This window comes from Saccopteryx bilineata, chromosome 2 (genome assembly GCF_036850765.1).
Source record: "Saccopteryx bilineata isolate mSacBil1 chromosome 2, mSacBil1_pri_phased_curated, whole genome shotgun sequence".
In the NCBI taxonomy this organism is placed as follows: domain Eukaryota; kingdom Metazoa; phylum Chordata; class Mammalia; order Chiroptera; family Emballonuridae; genus Saccopteryx; species Saccopteryx bilineata.
This window is the reverse complement of record NC_089491.1, coordinates 360,786,436-360,810,474: the sequence shown is the minus strand read 5'-3', so window position 1 is coordinate 360,810,474 and position 24,039 is coordinate 360,786,436. Positions and strand designations below refer to the sequence as shown.

Genomic DNA, 24,039 nt, shown 5'->3' with positions numbered 1-24,039 from the left:
GGGATCCACCTGGCATGCCCACGAGGGGGCGATGCTCTGCCCATCTGGGGCGTCGCTCTGTTGCAACCAGAGCCATTCTAGCGCCTGAGGCAGAGGCCACAGAGCCATCCTCAGCGCCCGGGCCAACTTTGCTCCAATGGAGCCCTGGCTTCTGGGGGGGCGGGGAGAGAAAGATAGAGAGGACGAAGAGGGCGAGGGGTGGAGAAGCAGATGGGAGCTTCTCCTGGGTGCCCTGGCCGGGAATCAAACCCGGGACTCCTGCACGCCAGGCTGATGCTCTACCACTGAGCCAACCGGCCAGGGTAAGCCCACAGTTTTGAACCAGCAACCCCAGCGTTCCAGGTCAATGATCCGTCCACTGCGCCACCATAGGTCAGGATATTTATTTATTTATTTGTATTTTTCTAAAGTTGGAAACGGGGAGGCAGTCAGACAGACTCCCGCATGCGCCCGACTGGGATCCACCTGGCATGCCCACCAGGGGGCGATGCTCTGCCCATCTGGGGCGTCGCTCTGTTGCAACCAGAGCCATTCTAGCACCTAAGGCAGAGGCCATGGAGCCATCCTCAGTGCCCGGGCCAACTTTGCTCCAATGGAGCCTTGGCTGAGGGAGGAGAAGAGAGAGACAGAGAGGAAGGAGAGGGGAGGGGTAGAGAAGCAGATGGGCACTTCTCCTGTGTGCCCTGGGCAGGAATCAAACCCGGGACTCCTGCACGCCAGGCCAACGCTCTACCACTGAGCCAACCGGCCAGGGCCTATTTATTTTAAAAAATCTTTATTTATTGATTTTTACAGAGAGAGGAGAGATGAGTGGGAGAGTAAGAAGTATCAACTTATAGCTGCTTCACTTTAGTTGTTCACTGATTGTTGTATGTGCCTTGACAAGGCAAGCCCAGGAATTTGAACTGGCAAACTCAGCATTCTAGGTCGATCCTTTATCCACTGCACCACCACAGGCCAGGAATATTTTATTTTATTTCTTTTTAGAGAGAGAAGATAGAAGAAGGAGAAGCTGGAAGAATCAATTCATAAGTAGTTGCTTCCTGTATGTGCTTTGACCAGGCAAACCCAGGATTTCAAACTGGTGACCTCAGCATTCCAGGTTGACGCTTTATCCACTGAGCCACCACAGGTTAGTTGAACAGGGAATATTTTAAAATCTTTTTTTTTCTTTTTTTCTTTATTCATTTTTAGAGAGGAGAGAGAGAGAGAGAGAAGGGGGGAAGAGCTGGAAGCATCAACTCCCATATGTGCCTTGACCAGGCAAGCCCAGGGTTTCGAACCGGCGACCTCAGCATTTCCAGGTTGACGCGTTATCCACTGCACCACCACAGGTCAGGCGAGCAGGGAATATTTTAAAGGTAGAGCTGAGAGGACTTGGTGATGAACTGGCTGTGGGAGGAGAGGGATGTCTATAAATGGGCTGGCAGCTTTAACATTAAGCAGAATAATCAAAGCTAATGTGTACTAAGTGCCAGGTATAGTTGTACACCAAACAGGAACACTTAGTTAAGGTGGCAAGAGGGAATGTAATCTGAACCACACTCCTGTCTGCATGTTTCAAGTTGTGAGCCTGGCACAGGGCTATGTACACACACAGGAAGGGGTGCCTTTTTCTACTGGTTATTCACATAAAGATGCAGTCTGCTTACCAAGCTGTGTCTGGTGACTCTGGAACACTTACTTCTAGAAAGCCACCAGGGGCCCCTGTGGAGGTGAAGGATGCAGTTTTTGTCCAGTTATCGCTAGAATGAAAGATTCACAAGTGCAGTCAGTCTATTCCACAGGAGATTCCAGACTTGGAACTACTGTAACCTGATCAAAATTTTTCATCATTGAAGCACCCACACAGCCAACAAAATATGGAGTCAACACCTCCCTTGGTGATAATGGATGAAAGTGTAGTTCCTTTCTGTGGCAGTATATATCCTTGAGTTCATGATGTTCTCTCAAAACAAATAATTACACAATAATGATGAGTGAGGTTAAGATTGCTATCACCCTACTGTTGTAATTTTTGTGTGTGAGAGAGAGACAGAGAGAGGGACGGACAGATACAAACAGACAGGAAGGGAGAGATGAAAAGCATCAATTCTTTGTTGCAGCTCCTTACTTGTTCATTGATTGCTTTCTCATCTGTGCCTTGACTGGGGGGCTGCAGCAGAGCCAGTGATGCCTTGCTCAAGCCAGAGACCTTGGGCTTCAAGCTAGCGACCTCAGGGTTTTGAACCAGGGTCCTCTGGGTCCCCTGGGTCCCAGTCCAATGCTCCATCCACTGTGCCACCACCTGGTCAGGCCCACTGTTAGTAATCTCTGAACACTGTGGCAATACCAGCCAAGGCAGCCAAGACATTAGAGCCCCACCTAAAAAAGGTTCAGGGTAGAAGCCTAGGAGAGACAGGCAGCACTGAGTCAGTACAGGAACCTGCACAAATGGCAGCGACTATAGGAGGCTGAATTCCTGCTTTACACAAAATGGTATGGTAGCCCAGACATATCTAACAAGCAGTGTTATTATACCCTTATATGGTACCAATTTCATTTCCACTCTGATTTTCCCAGCATAAAGGGAAAAGGAGGAGCCTGTCTGTGACCTCACCTCAGGGTTCCTTTCTAGTTTCCTTGCTGGTACTGAGAGCCTTGGAGAAGTCCATGCACCCCACCAGTGAGAAAATGAGGCTAGAGCCCTGGCCTATGCTGGTGCAGTGGATAGTGTCGACCTGAAGCGCGAGGGTTGCCAGTTCAAAGCCCTGGACTTGTCCACTCAAGGCATATATAACAAGCAATCAATTAACTAAAGTGAAGCAAGTATGAGTTGACACTTTTTGCTTCCCATACCTCTCTGTAAAATTAATAATCTTTATTTTTTTATTTTTTTTACAGAAAGAAGCCTGACCAGGCAGTGGCACAGTGGATAGAGCATCAAACTGGGACGTGGAGGACCCAAGTTCAAAACCCCGAGGTCGGCCTGACCTGTGGTGGCACAGTGGATATAGTGTCGACCTGGAAATGCTGAGGTCGCCGGTTCGAAACCCTGAGCTTGCCTGGTCAAGGCACATATGGGAGTTGATTCTTCCAGCTCCTCCCCCGTCTCTCTCTCCTCTCTCTCTCTCCCTCTCTCTCCTCTCTAAAATGAATAAAAAATAAAAAATAAAAAAAAAACCCCGAGGTCGCCAGCTTGAGCATGGGATCATCTGGTTTGAGCAAGGCTTACCAGCTTGAGCCCAAGGTCGCTGGCTCGAGCAAGGGGTCACTTGGTCTGCTGTAGCCCCGCGGTCAAGGCACATGAGAAATCAATGAACAACTAAGTAACTGCAACAAAGTGTTGATGCTTCTCATCTCTCTCCCTTCCTGTTTGTCTATCTGTTCCTCTCTCTGTCACAAAAAAGAAAAAAGAAAAAGAAGGCCCTGGCCGGTTGGCTCAGCAGTAGAGCGTTGGCCTGGCGTGCGGGGGACCCGGGTTCGATTCCCGGCCAGGGCACATAGGAGAAGCGCCCATTTGCTTCTCCACCCCCCCCCCCTTCCTCTCTGTCTCTCTCTTCCCCTCCCGCAGCCAAGGCTCCATTGGAGCAAGGATGGCCCGGGCGCTGGGGATGGCTCCTTGGCCTCTGCCCCAGGTGCTAGAGTGGCTCTGGTCGCAAAAGAGCGACGCCCCGGAAGGGCAGAGCATCGCCCCCTGGTGGGCAGAGCGTCGTCCCTGGTGGGTGTGCCGAGTGGATCCCAGTCGGGCGCATGCGGGAGTCTGTCTGACTGTCTCTCCCCGTTTCCAGCTTCAGAAAAATACAAAAAAAAAAAAAAAAAAAAAAAAAAAAATGAGGCTACAAAGTCCATGAAGGTCTAAAGGGAACAGAGGGAGACTTTGAACCAGTCAACCTCTACAAGTCTAATCACTCCCTCTCACTCCCAGAAAGCTAATAGCTAAAATGTCCATAATTTCCCTCATTTAAAGTGGGAAGACAGTAAGTTCTGCCTAAACCAGTTTACCTTTGAACATTTATTCAGTAATATTTGAGTGCCCACTTTGCTAGAATTCAACACAGGTCTAAAATCTAAGCAAAACAGGCCAACCACAGAAATATTGGAGGCATCCCCTTGACCAAAGCAAGCCAAGCAGCTCATTTACTTCTGCATTCCTAGAGAATCCTCAAAGACTCCTAGTTGTGTTAATTTTTACTGACTGATTTTAGAGAGGCAGGGTGAGATGGAGACAGAAACACAGATCTGTTCCTGTATGTGCCCTGCAACTTCTGCATATCAAGATTATGCTCTAACTCTGTGGCCTCTGCCTCAGGCGCTAGAGTGGCTCTGGTCGCAATATGGCGACGCACAGGATGGGCAGAGCATCGCCCCCTGGGGGGCAGAGCACCGCCCCTGGTGGGCGTGCCGGGTGGATCCCGGTGGGGCGCATGCGGGAGTCTGTCTGACTGTCTCTCCCTGTTTCCAGCTTCAGAAAAATGAAAAAAAAGAAAGAAAAAAAAAAAAAAAGATTATGCTCTAATTCAGTGGTCCCCAACCCCCGGGCCGCGGACCGGTACCAGTCCGTGGGCCATTTGGTACTGGTCCACAGAGAAAGAATAAATAACTTACATTATTTTCGTTTTATTTATATTTAAGTCTGAACAATGTTTTATTTTTTATGGTATAGCCTTTTCTTTCTTTTTTAAATATTTTATTTATTGATTTTTAGAGAGAGGGGAGAAAGAGAGAGAGAGAGAGAGAGAGAGAGAAGGGGGAGGAGCAGAAAGCATCAACTCCCATATGTGCCTTGACCAGGCAAGCCCAAGGTTTCGAACCGGCAACCTCAGTGTTCCAGGTCAATGCTTTATCCACTGCACCACCACAGGTCAGGCCTGATGTTTTTTTTTTTTTTTTTTTTTTTTTTTTTTTTTTTTTTTTTTTTTTTTTTAGAGAGAGAGAGGAGTGAGAGAGAGAGAAGGGGGAGGAGCAGGAAGCATCAACTCCCATATGTGCCTTGACCAGGCAAGCCCAAGGTTTCGAACCGGTGACCTCAGTGTTCCAGGTCGACGCTTTATCCCACTGCGCCACCACAGGTCAGGCAGGCCTGATGTTTTATTTTTTTTAAATGACCAGATTTCCTCTGTTACATCTAAGACTCACTCTTGACATTTGTCTCGTAAGTTCGACAGTTAAATTTTAAAATACCGTATTTTTTACACCAGTCCCATAATTTTATTTTGTGCATTTATCCATCCCACCCTAAAGGCCAGTCCGTGAAGATATTTTCTGACATTAAATCGGTCTGTGGCCCCAAAAAGGTTGGAGACCTCTGCTCTAATGAACCAAGCTATTGACCAGGGCAAGACTGCTGTTTTTGAACCTCTTTTTTTTTTTTTTTTTGTATTTTTCCTAAGTGAAAAGCTGGGGTGGGGGAGGGGAGCTGGAGAGGCTGGCAGACAGACTTCGCATGCGCCTGACCAGGATCCACCCAGCATGCCCACCAGGGGGCGATGCTCAGCCCCTCTGGGGCTTGGCTCTGCTGCAATGAGCCATTCTAGCGCCTCAGGCAGAGGCCACGGAGCCATCCTTAAGTGCCCAGGCCAACCTTGCTCCAATGGAGCCTTGACTGCGAGAGGGGAAGAGATAGAGGATGGAGAGGGGGAAGGGTGGAGAAGCAGACGGGCGTTTGTGTTTGCCCTAGTTTGTAATCAAACCCAGGACTTCCACACACCAGGCCAACACTCTACTGCTGGGCCAACCAACCAGGGCCTGAACCTCACTTTTATTATATTTTTTTGAGAGAGAAGCATCAACTCATAGCTGTGTCACTTTATTCACTGATTGCTTTTCCTCCGTGCCTTTAGGGGGGGGGAGCCAGTGACCCCTTGCTCAAACCAGCTACTTGGGGTTTTGAACCTAGGACTTCAGTGTCCCGTGTCCCGAGTCAATGCTCTATACATTGGTTGAACTTCACTTTTACTTTTTAGTGAGAGAAAGAGACAGGGAGATGAGAAGCATCAACCTGTAGTTATGGCACTTTAGAGCCATGTGTCGGTTAATTGCTCCTCATATGTGCCTTGACTGGGGGATCCAGACAAGCCAGTGACCCCTTGCTCAAGCCAGCAACCTTGGCCTTCAAGCCAACGACCTTGGGTTTCAAGCCAGTGACCATGGGGTCATGTTGATGAGCCCATGCTCAAGCCTGCAGTCCCACACTCAAGCTGGCTACCTCAGTTTCAAACCTGGGATCTCAGCATCTTGGGCTGACACTCAATCCATTGTACCCACAGGTCAGGCTGAACTTCACTTCTTGATGACTCGTTCTTCTTTGCCCACCTTATTTCCCCATTTTTCTTCAGGATATGTGTAGCAGCAGAGCAACAAACTCTTACCCTCCTCCTACCAAACTTAGTACTATTTTCACGTTTTCTTGGAGGAGGCTCTTCTCTCTTCATATCTGCAAAAGGAACAGACCTTAATCTGAAGAAAAGAGCTGTTATGAGCACTCCAGGCTTTCTAAAGGAACCCAACACTCAATATTTTTCTCTTTTCTTTAAGAGAGACAGAGACAGATAGGGAGAGATGAGAAGCATCAAGTCATCGTAGGGGCACTAGTTTTTTACTGACTGCTTTCTCATATGTGCCTTCACGGAGGGCTGCAGCAGAGCGAGTACCCCTTGCTCAAGCCAGCGACCATGGGATCATGTCTATGATCCACATTCAAGCTAGTGACTCCGCACTAAAACCTGTGAGCCCAACCAAGCTCAAGCTGGCGACCTTGGGGTTTTGAACCTGGGTCCTGAGTGTCCCAGGCCTATGCCTCATTCACTGTGCCACTACCTGGTCAGGCACATTTTTTTTAAATACAAAATTTTGGCAGGTTTTTGAGAAAAAATCCAAACTTAATTTTTATTTATTTTTTTTCATTTTTCCGAAGCTGGAAACGGGGAGTCAGACAGACTCCTGCATGCACCCGACCGGGATCCACCCGGCACACCCACCAGGGGGTGATGCTCTGCCCATCCGGGGCGTTGCTCTGTTGTGACCAGAGCCATTCTAGTGCCTGAGGCAGAGGCCATGGAGCCATCCCCAGCGCCTGGGCCATCTTTTGCTCCAAAGAAACCTTGGCTGCGGGAGGGTAAGAGAGAGACAGAGAGGAAGGAGAGGGGGAGGGGTGGAGAGGCAGATGGGTGCCCCTCCTGTGTGCCCTGGCCGGAAATCGAACCCAGGACTTCCGCATGCCAGGTGACGCTCTACCACTGAGCCAACTGGCCAGGGCCCATTCTTTTTTTTTTTTTTTTTCTTTTCATTTTTCTGAAGCTGGAAACAGGGAGAGACAGTCAGACAGACTCCCGCATGCGCCCGACCGGGATCCACCCGGCACGCCCACCAGGGGCGACGCTCTGCCCACCAGGGGGCGATGCTCTGCCCATCCTGGGCGTCGCCATGTTGCGACCAGAGCCACTCTAGCGCCTGAGGCAGAGGCCACAGAGCCATCCCCAGCGCCCGGGCCATCTTTGCTCCAATGGAGCCTTGGCTGCGGGAGGGGAAGAGAGAGACAGAGAGGAAGGTGCGGCGGAGGGGTGGAGAAGCAAATGGGCGCTTCTCCTGTGTGCCCTGGCCGGGAATCGAACCCGGGTCCTCCGCACGCTAGGCCGACGCTCTACCGCTGAGCCAACCGGCCAGGGCTCCAGGGCCCATTCTTAAATCACATTGCAGTTAGACTTATGTATGCCAAAGGTGACTCCCTTTGGAGTAGGTTCCTTTATTTAACAGCGTTGCCACTGTCTACAGCAGTAACTAGGTGCTTTGGGTCCAAGGTAGTACATGGTATAAGTACTGACAAAGACTGTCCTTTTCCTTCTTTAAAAAGAAAAATATTTATTTAATGGATTTTAGAGAGAGAGGTAGGGAGAGACAGACAGGAATATAAATATATTCTTGTATGTGCCCTGATCAGGGATCAAACCAGCAACCTCTGCACTTTGAAACAATGCTCTAACCAACCAAACTATACAGCCAGGGCTTTTTAAAAATAGATTTTATTTATTGTTTTTAAAGGGTGGGGGAGAGAATGGGAAAGAGGGAGAAAGGGTTGCAGAAGGAGCAGGCAGCATCACCTCGTTGCTTCTTGTATGTGCCTTAATCAGGGAAGCCTGGGGTTTTGAACCAGAGACCTCAGCATTCCAGGTTGATGCTTTATCCACTGAGCCACCACAGGTAGGCTGTCCTTTTCATTTTATTTTAATTTTTATTTTTTTAGTGGGAGAGAAAGAGAGACAGAAGGGAGAGACATGAGAAGCATCAACTTGTAGTTGCAGCACTTTTGTTGGTCATTGATTGCTTCTCATATGTGCCTTGACCGGGTGGTTCCAGCCAAGCCAGTGAACCGTTGCTCAAACCAGCCACCATGGGCTTCAAGCCAGAGACCTTTGGGCTCAGCCAGCAACCACAGGATCATGGTGACAATCCCATGCTCAAGATAGAGAGTGTGTGCTCAATCCAGCGACCTTGGGGTTTCGAACCTGGGACCTTAAGAGTCCCAGGACAAAGCTCGATCGACTGTGCCACCACCAGTGAGGCTGTCCGTTTCATTTTAAAACTTCAGCACCCATACAACACAAAACTATAGAGCATTATATCAATTTCAGGTATATATTTATATATTCACACACTATGTATGTGTCTGTAATTATCTATCCTGGAAATGGCTAGTTAAAAAAGATATCTGAATACATACAATAACATTCTAAAAACCTATTGTACAACATCCAAACTTCTTTTGCTTTACAAAGCAAAGCCCCCTACTACATCCTTATTTTCTTTATATACACATATACCCATTTCTGGACAAGTTTGATGTTTTCTGTCCACATCATTCCAGATTTCCAACCACTATGTAATCATTCCTCTTACATTCCCCTCAAATCAGTATTTCATGACTTCTCAATACCCTTTAAAACCACCAATGATCAATTCCCAGCTTTAATGAGTATTGACGGAGTGTGTATAGTTGTTTCTTATTATATGATTGTTTGTAGGCTAAGTACACATACCTCTTATTCCCTAAGCATAAAAGATTTAGCTCTTTTGTGAAAAATAACCAAAGATTACTTTCTTCAAAAGATCACCAAGCCAAACATTTGGCCATATTTTTATTTACTACATATACTATAAACATATACAATACATGCTACAAAAAAACATTTTTTTTCAAAATTTAACTGTCAAGAAAGTGTATAGTGTTATAATACAATGGCACATGTTCATATTTTATTTCAAATTGGTTTGCTTATCACTCATTTCAAACCATTAATAGTGAAATGTTACTTAAGGATAATTAAAAATTATCTATTTGCATTATTAACAATAAACAATTCCAACAAATTAATAAGAATTAACCATGTCAAATATTAGTATCCAAAAATTGGGCCTTTGCAGAAATGATTATATAAAATATAGCAGCCAATTTCAGTTTACTTTGTTCTGTGACAATGTACATATGTATTTGAGTAGGATTCTAGCATTTGTTTTTAGAAGATACTTTAAGAAGTCCTTTTTGATTTCTTAAGGTCCAACAACTACCACATCTAGCCAAATCCAAACCAACAGTTCATATAATGGCTTCCAACACCCCTCATTGAGAATTTTTTATGATTCATATAATGGCTTCCAACACCCCTCATTGAGAAATTTTTATGATTTGGGTAGTTGTATGTCCCACTGATATAAAATGAAGAGAGACATTACAAGCTAATATAATGTCAAAGGCAAAAAAAAAATACAAATATTCAGATAAGTTGTGACAAGGTTTTTCTACAAATATTTTAGATGTCATACTTTCAGGAAAATAAGATTTAATGTGTATTTGGATTTTACAGTATCTATGCTCTACAACTGAAAATTTGAGTAGTCAGATGGAATTAAATCTAGTATTGTAAATTTGTTCATTCAACATTGAGCACCCACTCTGTGCATAGCACTGTGCTAACATTTAAAAAGTCGAGTATTAATGTCTTTACCAAGCATTACCTTAGTGTGAGGTAAAAATAGATTAAATTAGCATCAACTCATTAATTTACTTGTGGTCATGTATGTAATCCTGCCAGCTAGCTTCCCTGTGCCATGTAATGAGCCTTTGCATGTCTCTCACTCACTCACACAAACATCTGCACACCAACTGTGCCAGGCATTGTGCTAATCACTAGGATACCATGATTTGGTGTACATCAAAGAATGCAAATCAATCATTACCTATGCAAAAGACTTAGAAAGATACATTTCTTTTCTAAAATGAAGCCCTAAGCAAAATAAAAGGGTGTTTCTATTGGTCATACCACACCATAGAGCAGTTAGTGCCTTTCCAGACTAGAAACTAGCTGTGAAAGTTTCATATTGTAATCTATAAAGCCTACATCATTTTTGGTCTCAGAAGTCTATTCTTTGGAGCACCTGACCCCATATAAACCATTCCATACTTAACAAGGATTTGTGAACTAAACTTGACCATAAAGGAAAAGAGCCAAAAATGAAGGCAGTTTTTAAGGTAATGTACTTCAAGCACTATTCTGGCAATGTGAAATGAATAATACTTAAGTAATTCATGATTAGTTCAAACATTTTCAAAGTGCTAACCCTATTCCCAAACTCATTTAATTTTAATTGAACTTGAACTATACAAGTTGCACATAAAGCAAAGGGCAGAATTTGGCCCCACAACCTTCTATGGAATATTCTAAGTGATTGGTCCTTCCACTCCAAGTAGAAGCTAAGGATTCCAAAGAACCCCCTAATAGGATACTGGCACTCAGGAGAAATGTTCCTGCTGAACCCATTAGCCAGGAGTCTGTTTAGCTGTGGTAGCAGTGTGAACCTACTAAGACCCCTTGAGGGAAGGCAGAGAGCTGAGAGTTTGGCTGTCCACTCAGTGAATCCAATACTGGCTTAAAGCTATGCACTGAATAAAGTGCTCTACACATCCTGCTTGTCATCTGGAATGAAAATAAACACTTCTCTCGAGAACTAAACTATCTGTGGAAAAGGATGACAAGGGCTCAAAGAATCCCAAGAAAAAGTATGAAGCATTGACTAGAAAGGAAGACAAATGCCTCTAGTAGTGTCCTAAGAAATCTCAGGATTTGAACCGTCAGAATGAGTCATACAATGGTCATGTTCTAAGAATTAAAAAGCAGTCCCACTGGGTACTATTCACATGGTACATGATTACTTTATAGGGGTGAAAGGTAACAGTCTATTGCCATTTAGTAGCATGATTTCCGAATGAAAACAAAGTTGTTGGATAAATCAGGGTAAGCAGTGTGCAACAATTCTCTCCAGTCCATCGGTTTTCCACAGGTTGACTTGCACTGCCTGAGAGAAAGGAGGCAAGATACCTATCCTCCTGATGCATCAGGCATGGTGACTACCGCCTAAAATTGAATTCTAAAGTTAACACACAAGCCCTACAGTTTTGTACCCTGAACGTGGTAAATGGGACTAGGGATGTAGTAGTTCAGTCTTAAAATGATCACAGGTAACAGGATGCTTATATAAACTAGACTGTTTTGACATCTGTAAGAAAATTGTATAGATGGCAAATGAAAAGAAAAAAAAAGATTGTTCCCATCTGTCAGCAAAACTGTTTGTTGAGCTATACTCAGCTGAAGTCCTCATCAGGATTCTGTTGATCCAGCAGACGGACATGTGTGAATGGGAAGTGACCTCGTTTGCCATTACACTCCCCTTCCCACTGACCACTGACATTAATCTTCGTAACCTTTACCAGCTCACCGACCTGCAGGAGGAGAATAAGGACAGCACTTTATTTCCAGTTATGAATGAAAGCTAAAAAACTCCATTCTCTGATTAGGCATACCCTGCCCACATAATTGCTCTAGGACTGACATTACAGACACAGCTATTTGCTGCCTCCCAAGCCCCAGCCACCAGACTCATTATTTGTAGTTAATGCAGGCACAAAGAAGTGATTTTAGCAGTGCAGAAAGAAACACAAAATACAGAAAATAGAAAGGATCCTAGAAAATGATATTTTTGGAAATCGCAAGTGTCTTTTGATCAGCAAGCCCACCTAGAGTGAACTAATTATTCCTTTTTTTTGTACCCACTGCATTTAGCTTCTTGCCTGCCCCACAGGCTCTGGCCTAGGGAAAGAAGCCTGTGTACCACCCCACCCCCACCCCAATACAGCAGGAGCACAATCGCTCAGCCCACTCTAGTACACATATTCTGGCCTGTTACTACTCGTAGAGCAGAAGACAATCACCGAAAACATACTTTAGTTGGTCCCAGAAAATGAAGTCTTCACATCTTCGTAAGGCAAGGCTGTCCCCATTTGGGCAGATACAGTCAAAATTCAAAATTCCCTTGCCGCCTGCAAAGCCCCCACCTTCTTTAGCAACCTCTACTTTGCAAGTTACCGCCCATCAGCCCCTCACCCCCACTCCACCATGTACCAACAATAGACTGTTGCTCCCTCAATGCCACTTGGTACCTTTTCACTAATATACATTATGTTTTTGCTTCTGTTATAAAAGAGCTTCTTGGTGCAACATCAAATATAAAGTTTTGACAATCAAGAATTGTCTGGCCTGACCTGTGGTGGCACAGTGGATAAAGTGTCGACCTGGAAATGCTGAGGTCGCCGATTCAAAACCTTGGGCTTGCCTGGTCAAGGCACATATGGAAGTTGATGCTTCCTGCTCCTCCCTCCCCCTTCTCTCTCTCTCTCCTCTCTAAAAATTAATAAAAGTAAAAAAAAAAAAAAAATTAAAATTGTCTGAATACCGCCTCACCAGGTGGTGGCACAGTGGATAGAGCGCCGGACTGAAATGCGGAGAACCCAGGTTTGAAACTCCAAGGACACCAGCTTGAGCATGGGCTCACCTGGTTTGAGCAAAGCTCACCAGCTTGGACCCAAGGTCGCTGGCTCGAGCAAGGGGTTACTTGGTCTGCTGAAGGCCCGCAGTCAAGGCATATATGAGAAAGCAATCAATGAACAACTAAGGTGTCGCAACAAAAAACTGATGATTGATGCTTTTCATCTCTCTGTTCCTGTCTGTCTGTCTGTCCCTATCTATCCCTCTCCCTGACTCTCTGTCTTTGTAAAAAAAAAAAAAAAAAAAAGAATTGTCTGAATACCTCTATTTTGCTACAAAACTAAGACAAGGTCAACAGAAAAAAATAAAAACGAACAAAAGCCCTGGCTGGTTAGTTCAGTTAGTTAGAGGTTGTCCTGATATAGCAAGGTTGCAGTTCTGATCCCCAGTCTGGGCACATACACGAACAGATTGACATCCTGTCTCTTTCCCTGGCTTCCCCTCTCTCTAAAATCAATAAATTAAAAAATAAATATAGCCTGACCAGGTGGTGGCGCAGTGGATAGAGCATCGGACTGGGATGCGGAAGGACCCAGGTTCGAGACCCCGAGGTCGCCAGCTTGAGCGCGGGCTCATCTGGCTTGAGCGAAAAGCTCACCAGCTTGGACCCAAGGTTGCTGGCTCCAGCAAGGGGTTACTCGGTCTGCTGAAGGCCCGCGGTCAAGGCACATATGAGAAAGCAATCAATGAACAACTAAGAAGTCCCAACGCGCAATGAAAAACTAATGATTGATGCTTCTCATCTCTCTCCGTTCCTGTCTGTCTGTCCCTGTCTATCTCTGCCTCTGTAAAAAAAATAAATAAATAAATAAATAAATAAAAAAAATAAAAAAATAAATATAAAGCCTGACCTGTGGTGGCACAATGGATGGATAAAGCATTGACCTGGAATGCTGAAGTTACCAGTTCAAAACCCCGGCTTGCCTGGTCAAGGTACATATGAGAAGCAAATACTACTATGAGTTGATGCTTCCTGCTACCCTACCCCTGCCTTTCTCTATCCTCTAAAATCAATAAATAAAATCTTAAACTAAATAAATAAATATAAGTGGAACAACAAATCAATGTTTCTCTGTTTTTAAAAAAAATTTTTTTTTTAATTCATTTTTAGAGAGGAGAGAGAGAGAGACAGAGAGAAAGAAGGGGGGAGGAGCTGGAAGCATCAACTCCCATATGTGCCTTGAACAGGCAAGCCCAGGGTTTTGAACCGGCGACCTCAGCATTTCCAGGTCGACGCTTTATCCACTGCGCCACCACAGGTCAGGCTCTCTTTCTCTGTAAAGTAACTTAAAAAAATAAAAATGAACAAAGAAGATAAAAAAAAATTTTTTTTAATGAAAAAAGTTCAGCCCGATGAATGGGTTGTTTAATATCTTGTTTAATATTTAAAAATAATGCAAAATATATCACTGGACTAAAGAAATTATAACTATCATTTTTATTTTTTATTTATTGATTTTAGAGAGAGGAAGGGGAGAGAAAGAGAAAGACAGGAACACTGATCTGTTTCTGTATGTGCTCTGATCCAGGATTGAACGGTGAACCTCTGAGTTTTGGAACAATGTTTTAAACAACCAAGCTATCCAGCTAGGGCATTTAGAATTATCTTTTAATGATCAACATCTGAGTCTGAGCATACACGTGGTTTCTTTTATTAATAACCAGGAATTAGCCTGACCAGGCGGTGGCGCAGTGGATAGAATGTCAGACTGGGATGCAGAGGACCCAGGTTCAAGACCCCGAGGTCGCCAGTTTGAGCGCGGGCTCATCTAGTTTGAGCAAAAGCCCACCAGCTTGAACCCAAGGTCGCTGGCTCCAGCAAGGGGTTTCTTGGTCTGCTGAAGGCCCGCGGTGAAGGCACATATGAGAAAGCAATCAATGAACAACTAAGGTGTTGCAACATGCAATGGAAAACTAATGATTGATGCTTCTCATCTCTCTCCGTTCCTGTCTGTCTGTCCCTGTCTATCCCTCTCTCTTGACTCACTCCCTGTCTCTGTAGAAAATAAATAAATAAAATTAAAAAAAAAAAATAACCAGGAATTAGCCTGACTAGGTGGTAGTGCAGTGGATAGAGTGTCGGACTGGGATGCTGAGGACCCAGGTTTGAGACCCACGGGTCGCCAGCTTGAGCGCGGGCTCATCTGGTTTGATCCAAGGTCGCAGGCTCCAGCAAGGGGTTACTCGGTCTGCTGAAGGCCCTTGGTCAAGGCACATATGAGAAAGCAATCAATGAACAACTAAGGTGTCACAATGTACAATAAAAAACTAATAATTGATGCTTCTCATCTCTTCGTTCCTCTCTGTCTGTCCCTGTCTATCCCTCTCTCTCTGACTCTCTGTGTCTCTGTAAAAAATAAAAAAAATAAAAAAATAAATAAAGAACTAGGAATTACTTTTTTTTATTACGTGAGAGGTAGGAGGCAGAGATACAGACTCCTGCATGTGCCCCAACTGGGATCCACCCGGCAAGCCCCCTAATGAGTGATGTTCTGCCCATCTGGTCTGCTGCTCTTTTGCTCAACAATCATGCTATCTTAGCACCTGAGGTGGGAGGCCATGGAGCCATCCTTAGCCATCAGTAACCAGGACTTATTAAGCTCTTCCTGTATGTACCCTGACGAGGGATTGAACCCACAGCCTTGTCGTTTCAGGACAATGCTCTAACCAACTGAGCTAACTAGCCAGGGCCTATAGAGGGTTTTTTTTCTTCATTTATATTTTAGAGAGGAGGGAGGGGGGGTGAGAGAGAGGCAGAAAGAGAGAGAGAGAGAACGAGGTAAGGAGCAGGAAGCATCACCTTCCAAATGTACCTTGACCAGGCATACCTAGGGTTTCAAACCAGCAGCCTCTACGTTCCAGGTGAACACTTTACCCACTGCACCACCACAGGTGAGGCTGCAAAGGGTATTTTATATAAATTAACAATATTATTATTACTTTTAAGTGAGAGGAGGGGAGATAGAGAGACAGACTTCTGCATGTGCCCTAAATGGGATCCACTTGGCAACCCTGTTTGGGGCCTATGCTTGAATTAACCAAGTTATCCTCAGCGCCTGGGGCTAACACTCAAACCAATTGAGCCACTGGCTGCAAGGAGGGAAGAGATAAAGAAGAAGGGAGAGAAAAGCAGGTGGTCACTTTTTTTAAAATTAATTGATTGACCTGACCTGTGGTGGCGCAGTGGATAAAGCCTCACTCGACCTGGAAATGCTGAGGTTGCCGGTTCAAAACCCTGGGCTTGCCCGGTCAAGGCACATATGGGAGTTGAAGCTTCCTGCTCCTCCCCCTTCTCTCCCTCTCTCGCTCCTCTAAAATGAATAAATAAATAAAAATAATTTAAAATTGATTGATTTTGTGAGAGAGACAGACAAGAAGGGAGAGAAATGAGAAGCATCAATTCTTCATTGCAGCACCTTAGTTGTTCACTGATTGCTTTCTCATATGTGCCTTGACCGCGGGCCTTCAGCAGACCAAGTAACCCCTTGCTCGAGCCAGCAACCTTGGTTCCAAGCTGGTGAGATTTTGCTCAAACCAGATGAGCCCGTGCTCAAGCTGGCGACCTCGGGGTCTTGAAAGGGAGGTGGTCACTTCTCATGTGTGCCCTGACCTCTCATAAGATGCTGAGAAAAAGAAATGGAAACCAGGAAATGTCAAAGAAACAAGCAATAGATAAAAAAGTGAGAAAAAGCAAGAGCTCAGTCTGCCGATATTGTAAAGATTAAGGCTGATGGTGTAAGGAAAGAAAGGACTGAGACTGACACTGCATGCCCTCCTGGTAAACAGATCTGATCCCCTATCAGCTGCCAACTCCTGGGTTCTGTTTACTCCCAGCAATCTTCCAAATCAAAGTCCCTGACAATCTGAACAGGCCAACTATGACAAGTCAAGATTTTTTTTTTTTTTTTTTTTGCATTTTTCTGAAGCTGGAAACAGGGAGAGACAGTCAGACAGACTCCCGCATGCGCCCGACCGGGATCCACCCGGCACGCCCACCAGGGGGCGATGCTCTGCCCATCCTGGGCGTTGCCATGTTGCGACCAGAGCCACTCTAGCGCCTGAGGCAGAGGCCACAGAGCCATCCCCAGCGCCCGGGCCATCTCTGCTCCAATGGAGCCTTGGCTGCGGGAGGGGAAGAGAGAGACAGAGGGGAAAGCGCGGCGGAGGGGTGGAGAAGCAAATGGGCGCTTCTCCTGTGTGCCCTGGCCGGGAATCGAACCCAGGTCCTCCGCACGCTAGGCCGACGCTCTACCGCTGAGCCAACCAGCCAGGGCCAAGTCAAGATTTTCGAACAGTCTTTGGGGAGAAGAAGACCAGGATATCAAGTGAAAATTTCCTTGATAGTAAAATCAATCTGAAAGATTTCTTCCTTTATCCCCAATTCTAATGTTCAAACTTAATCTTACTTGTACCCATCTTTAAAACTCTTGCAGTGTTGTAAGAAGCTATGCACATCAGCTCCTTAACATTTGACTATTACTTAATGAATTTTCCTAACATCTAACATGTCAGCTACCCTTGACTCCCCACCCTTCACACACCCACACACATGTAAGTTACTAAAATCAGTGCTCCTGTGCTGCTAGCCCCTTGCTATATATTAAAGTCAATTATTTTTTATTTTTAAAGATTTTATTTATTAATTTTAGAGAAGGGAGAAGGAGACAGACAGAGAGAGAAGGTGGGGAAATGCAGGAAGCATCAATTCCCATATATGCCTTGACCAGGCAAGCCCAGGGTTTCAAACCAGTGACCTCAGTGTTCCAGATAGACGCTTTATCCACTGCGCCACTACAGGTCAGGCAATTAAAGTCAATTATATCAACTGCAGCACTTTTTCCCCCCATTTTTTTTAAGTTAAGTAAGAGGAGGGGAGGCAGAGAGACAGACTCCCACATGTTCCTGGACCGGGATCCACCCAGCAAGTCCACTAAGGGCAACGTTCTGCCCATCTGGGCCTTGCTCTAGTGCTCGGCAACAGAGCTATTTTTAGCGCCTGCAGGGAGGCCATCCTCAGCACCAGCGGCCAATTCTGTCAACCCATCAAGCCATGGCTGCAGTAAGGGAAGAGAGAGAAAGGGAGAGAAAAAGAGAAAGGGGGGAAGGGGTGCAGAAGATGGGCACTTCTTCTGTGTGCGCTGACCAGGAATTGAACCTGGGACATCCACACACTGAGCCAATGTTCTACCACCGAGCAAACCAGCCAGGACCATTTCTCCAGTTTTTAATATCTATTTGTACTAGCTCTCAAAACACTCATGTCATACTAAATGCTATACTGGTGGCTGGACTCAGAACAATATAAATCCCACACTTAAGAAAACATTTAGGCCTGACCTGTGGTGGCGTAGTGGATAAAGCGTCGACCTGGAAATGCTGAGGTCGCTGGTTCAAAACTCTGGGCTTGCCTGGTCAAGGCACATATGGGAGTTGATGCTTCCAGATCCTCCCCCCCTTCTCTCTCTGTCTCTCCTCTCTTTCTCTCTGTCTCTCCCTCTCCTCTCTAAAATGAATAAATTAAAAAAATTAAAAAAAAAAAAAAAGAAAACATTTAAGGGGATGTATATGCTTATGTCAAAAATCTGCCCTGGCTGGTTGGCTCAGTGGTAGAGCATCGGCCTGGAGTGCAGAAGTCCCAGGTTCGATTCCCGGCCAGGGCACACAGGAGAAGCGCCCATCTGCTTCTCCAACCCTCCCCCTCTCCTTCCTCTCTGTCTATCTCTTCCCCTCCTGCAGCCAAGGCTCCAATTGGAGCAAAGTTGGCCTGGGTGCTGAGGATGGCTCTGTGGCCTCTGCCTCAGGCGCTAGAATGGCTCTGGTTACAACAGAGCGACGCCCCAGATGGGTAGAGCATTGTCCCCTGGTGGGCGTGCCAGGTGGATCCTGGTCGGGCGCATGCAGGAGTCTGTCTGACTTGCCTTCCCATTTCCAACTTCAGAAAAATACAAAAAAAAAAAAATCTAAATGGCCACTCATATCAAGTTCCCCTCCAGGATGGGGATAATGAAGCCAACTTTCTTTTAAGAAGCTGTTTGATGACACCCTAACAGGTGTCATATCTGAATCCATCACTTTACTGATATTAAAAACACATGCAAGGGCCTGACCAGGCTGTGGTGGAGAGGATAGAATGTCAACCAGGTTCAAAACCACAAGGTCAGCCTGACCAGGCGGTGGTGCAGTGGATAGAGCATCGGACTGGGATGCTGAGGCCCCAGGTTCGAGATCCCAAGGTCGCCAGCTTGAGTGCAGGCTCATCTGGTTTGAGCAAAAAGCTCACTGGCTTGGACCCAAGGTCTCTGGCTCAAGCAAGGGGTTACTCGGTGTGCATATAAACTGTGAGGTGTATACTTATATTCAGTACATTTTACCAAATGACTTCAAATCTAAATAAAAGGTGCTCTAGAGAGCGAGTGGCGCCGGCATCATTTGACTGCCTGGAGTCAGTGCCAGGAGCGAGAGGGGAGCCGGGAGCGGAGCCTCGACAGTGTAAGACCTGCCAGGACAGAAGGGATGGGGGGGGGGGGTTGACGCCCCATGTGCATGGACTGATTTCCCGGACTACGACCGAAGTGGGCACTGGCTCCTTTGTAAAATGGACTTACGGATTTTGGACAATGTGAAATACCCTGATGGGGGTGGGAGGTGGCTTTGCTGGAAGCACACCTCTGCCCTGGGAAGTTTTTCCCATGGCTAGAAAGAAGGCCGAGGACATTTTGCGCTTTTGGCAAAGTGCTCAGATATTGGTGAAATGTACCTTGTAATTGTTGAAATTGTATGATTTGCCATGTTGTTGTAATTTGTGTAATGTGCCTAATTTCTTTGCACAGGGATGCCGGTGATGTAGATTGTGGGTAGTAAAGTGAGCATAGGGGTGGATTGTTGGGCAGATAAAATATATTATGCTCACTTTGTTAACGATGGCGCTGCCCACATGGAAGCCTGTCGCCCAGGTGATATTAATGTGTGTTGGGGGCGGGCTGTGGGCAGGCAGGATCCTTGTAGCCTAGGGCTTGGTTTTGGGACTAAGCCTTTTTGATGTGGGGTGGTGCAATCCCATCATGTCTCTGATAAGTGACTTTGTGTTAGAGACCTCCCTATTTTGTATATTGGATTGCAGATTTTGATTTCTACACTATAAAATGGGGGAAGGGCAGAACGGGAGCTTGCTCTCTTGGTTCCTGAGATTAGCATTAGAGAGCAGAGCAGAGAAAGGCCACGTGGAGGAGGCCAGGAGAGGCAGCCAAGATGGTGGAATGCTGAAGGAAAAGCCAGTTTGTGCAGAGAAAAGGAGATGGGGAACAGAGGTGAATAAGTGGTGAGCTAGAGACCTTTGATTCTAGGAAACTCGGATAAGTCAGTAGCTTTGTGAGCACTGAATGAGTGGGTTTTGGAGCCCAGTGTGTGTTTTTACTTGCCCGCCAGGTGTAAGCTAGGATATTTTTTTAAAAAAATATTTAAATAAAAAGTGTCAATAAAAGGATTTTGATTTTGTTTTGTGACAGAGACAAAGAAAGACAGAAAGAGGGATAGACAGACAGGAAGGGAGAGATGAGAAGCATCAATTCTTCTTTGCAGCACCTTAGTTGTTCACTGATTGCTTTCTCATATGTGCCTTGACCAGGGAGCTATAGCAGAGCAAGTGACCCCTTGCTCAAGCCAGTGACCTTGGACTCAAGCTGGTGAGCCTTGTTCAAATCAGATGAGCCCGTGCTCAAGCTGGCAACCTCGGGGTTTAGAACCTGGGTCCTTCGAGTCCCCGTCTGATGCTCTATCCACAAGTGCCAACGCCTGGTAAGGCAAGGATATTTGTTATATATTTTATCCAGTTTTTTTAGGTTCCTCATGATACATCCTTAAGCCCACCACTCTACTTGATACGAAAATATAGGTATTAACATCTCTCTTTTCTCTGAATATTATCTTTATTTATAAGAATTCAAAGTGCCATCACAAATCATATCCCACAGAGCTCTAAGTAAAAGGCAGATTGAACTATAGACCAGTCTAGCCCCTTGCTGTCAGTATCACAGAACCAACCAGCTCTCCACAAGCAGGGCAACACCTGCTGATCTGACCCTCAGACCTTTCTTCCTTCAGAGTTCAAAAGAAGAAATAGTAGGGGTTCCTCTAAATCAGTATACACACTCACACACACTATATATATATATATATATATATAGTGAGCTATATATATATAGTGTGTGTGAGTGTGTATATCTGTCACAATATATATATTGTGACAGAGACAGAGAGAGGGACAGACAGACAGGAAGGGAGAGAGATAAGAAGCATCAATTCTTCATTGTGGCACCTTTAGTTGTTCATTGATTGCTTTCTCATATATGCCTTGACCAGAGGGCTCCAGCAGACCAACTGACCCCTTGCTCAAGCCAGTGACCTTTGGGTTCAAGCCAGCGACCATTGGGGTCATGTCCATGATACTCACGCTCAAGCCAGTGACCCTGAGCTCAAGCTGGTGAGCCTGCGCTCAAACTGACAACCTCAGGGGTTCAAATCTGGGCCCTCCATGTCCCAGTCCAACTCTCTATCCACTTGTGCCACCACCTTGTCAGGCAGTATACATATATTTTTAATTTTTATTGATTTCAGAGAGACTGAAGGAGAGAAAGCTGAAGGGAAAGAGAAGCATTCATTTGTTGTTCCACTTAGTTATGCATTCATTGCTCATTTTCCATGTGTACTCTGACCAGGTATCAAACCTGCTACATTGGGCATTTCAGGACAACACTCTAGCCCAGGGGTCCCCAAACTTTTTACACAGGGGGCCAGTTCACTGTCCCTCAGACTGTTGGAGGGCCGGATTATAAAAAAAACTATGAACAAATCCCTATGCACACTGCACATATCTTATTTTAAAGTAAAAAAACAAAACGGGAACAAATACAATATTTAAAATAAAGAACAAGTAAATTTAAATCAACAAACTGACCAGTATTTCAATGGGAACTATGCTCCTCTCACTAACCACCAATGAAAGAAGTGCTCCTTCTGGAAGTGCGGCGGGGGCCGGATGCGGCCCGCGGGCTGTAGTTTGGGGACCCCTGCTCTAGCCAACTGAGCAACTGGCCAGGGCCAAGGCAGTATACTGCGGGTGGGGGGTTATGTGCAAATTAGACCTTTGGACATTAGAGCCATCTCTAATGTACATACTGTTCTGATTTTGCCCTACAGAGGCTGGCTCAGAAAAATCACCATATTCTGGAATCCAAGATCTTTTTAGGCTCTTGGCAGAGAAGCCCAAACATCAAGGGGTGAAAGAAAATCTATGCCATCACTGAAACCATTCATTTTTTTTTTTTTAGCGAGGGAGAGAGAGGGGGTGGGGGACAGACAGGTAAAAAGGGAGAGAGATGAGAAGCATCAAGTCTTTGTTGCAGCACCTTAGCTGTTCATTGATTGCTTTCTCATATGTTCCTTAACTAGGGGGCTCCAGCTGAGCCAGTGACCCTTTGCTCAAGCCAGCAACCTTGATCTAAAGCCAGTGTCCTTTGGGCTCAATCCAGCGACCATCGGGTCATGTCTATGATCTAACACTCAACGCAGCGACCCACGCTTAAGCTGTTGAGCTCACGCTCAAGGCGGATGAGCCCGTGTTCATGCTGGCAACCTTGGGGTTTCAAACCCGGGTCCTGTGTGTCCCAGGCCAATGTTCTATCTACTGCACCACCACCTGGTCAGGCCTATTCTGAGCTTTAAATGGATAAAAAAAAAAACACAGCCTGACCTGTGGTGGTGCACTGGATAAAGCATCGACCTAGAATGCTGAGGTTGCCTTTTCAAAACCCAGGGCTTGCTCAGTCAAGGCATACACGAGAAACAACTACAATGAGTTGATGCTTCCCGCTTCTTTACTTCCCCTTTCTCTCTGTCTCTTCTCTAAAAGTCAATAAAGTCTTAAAATAACAAAGTTGTTAGCACTCAACTGGGCTAATTAACCTTCTCAAAGTGGCTTTGAAGTACAAATATGTTGAGGAAGACTTTATTAAAATTAAATAACCCGCCCTGGCCAGTTGGCTCAGTGGTAGAGCGTCGGCCTGGCGTGCGGAAGTCCCGGGTTCGATTCCCAGCTAGGGCACACAGGAGAAGCGCCCATCTGCTTCTCCACCCCTCCCCCTCTCCTTCCTCTCTGTCTGTCTCTTCCCCTCCCGCAGCTGAGGCTCCATAGGAGCAAAGGATGGCCTGGGCGCTGGGGATGGCTCCGTGGCCTCTGCCCCAGGCGCTAGAGTGGCTCTGGTCCTGACAGAGCAACGCTCCCCCCACCATGGGCAGAGCATCGCCCCCTGGTGGGCGTGCCGGGTGGATCCCGGTCGGGCGCATGCGGGAGTCTGTCTGACTGCCTCCCCGTTTCCAGCTTCAGGAAAAAAAAAAAAAAAAAAATTTAAATTAAATAATCCTTTGTACCCTGTGGGGGTCTTCCTCCTGAAATAGTCAAACAACATGGAGACTTCTGGGGTCAAGCAGACAATCCTCAAAGGCAACATGACTATCCTTAGAGACCACATGAGGCCGTAGTGCTTCAACAGTTCAGAAGAAAGGGTGGTTGTCAACCCTGGGGAATTAGGGTTGGGAAGTGTAGGAGAGCACAGATCCGTCTAAGAAATGGTACTATATATTCTGACCTGTGGTGGTGCAGTGGATAAAAGCGTTGACCTGGAATGCTGAGGTCGCTGGTTCAAAACCATGGGTTTGCCTGGTGAAGGCATATATATGCTTCTTGCTCCTCCCCCCTTCTCTTTCTATTTGCTCTCTAAAAAATGAATGAAAGACATTTAGAAAAAAGAAAGAAAATGGTGCTGTATTAGCTGCAGTTCTTTCTCCAAGTCAGAAACATGACACATTTCTAAATGCATGTTCCTCCACCTGTTGGGCAATAACTCACTAAAGCAGAATTCCAGAAGGCCAGACTAAGGAGGATGAGGGGGATGCCTAAGAGTTTGAAGCTTGGTGTACTACATAAAAGTCAAAGAAAGCAAAATCAAATACTTGCCCCAGATGTGTTACAATTTTTTTTTTTTTTTGTATTTTTCTGAAGCTGGAAACGGGGAGAGACAGACAGACTCCCACATGTGCCCGACCGGGATCCACCTGGCACACCCACCAGGGGCGAAGCTCTGCCCACCAGGGGGCGATGCTCTGCCCCTCCAGGGCGTCGCTCTGTTGT

General features: G+C 45.8%; 1 protein-coding gene across 2 annotated transcripts in view; it reads right to left on the bottom strand.

Annotated features, from left to right (window-relative positions):
• Positions 1-9,098: 9,098 nt before the first annotated feature.
• The window catches only part of CRK (CRK proto-oncogene, adaptor protein), a 51,921-nt gene continuing 36,980 nt past the window's right edge, over positions 9,099-24,039 (bottom strand). Inside the window, exon 3 of one of the 2 annotated variants that reach the window (XM_066263085.1) lies at positions 9,099-11,752. In XM_066263085.1, coding sequence (XP_066119182.1) covers positions 11,615-11,752 — 138 coding nt within the window. In that variant the 3' untranslated portion in view covers positions 9,099-11,614. The remainder of the gene's footprint in view (positions 11,753-24,039) is intronic. The other variant, XM_066263086.1, reaches the window with a different exon arrangement.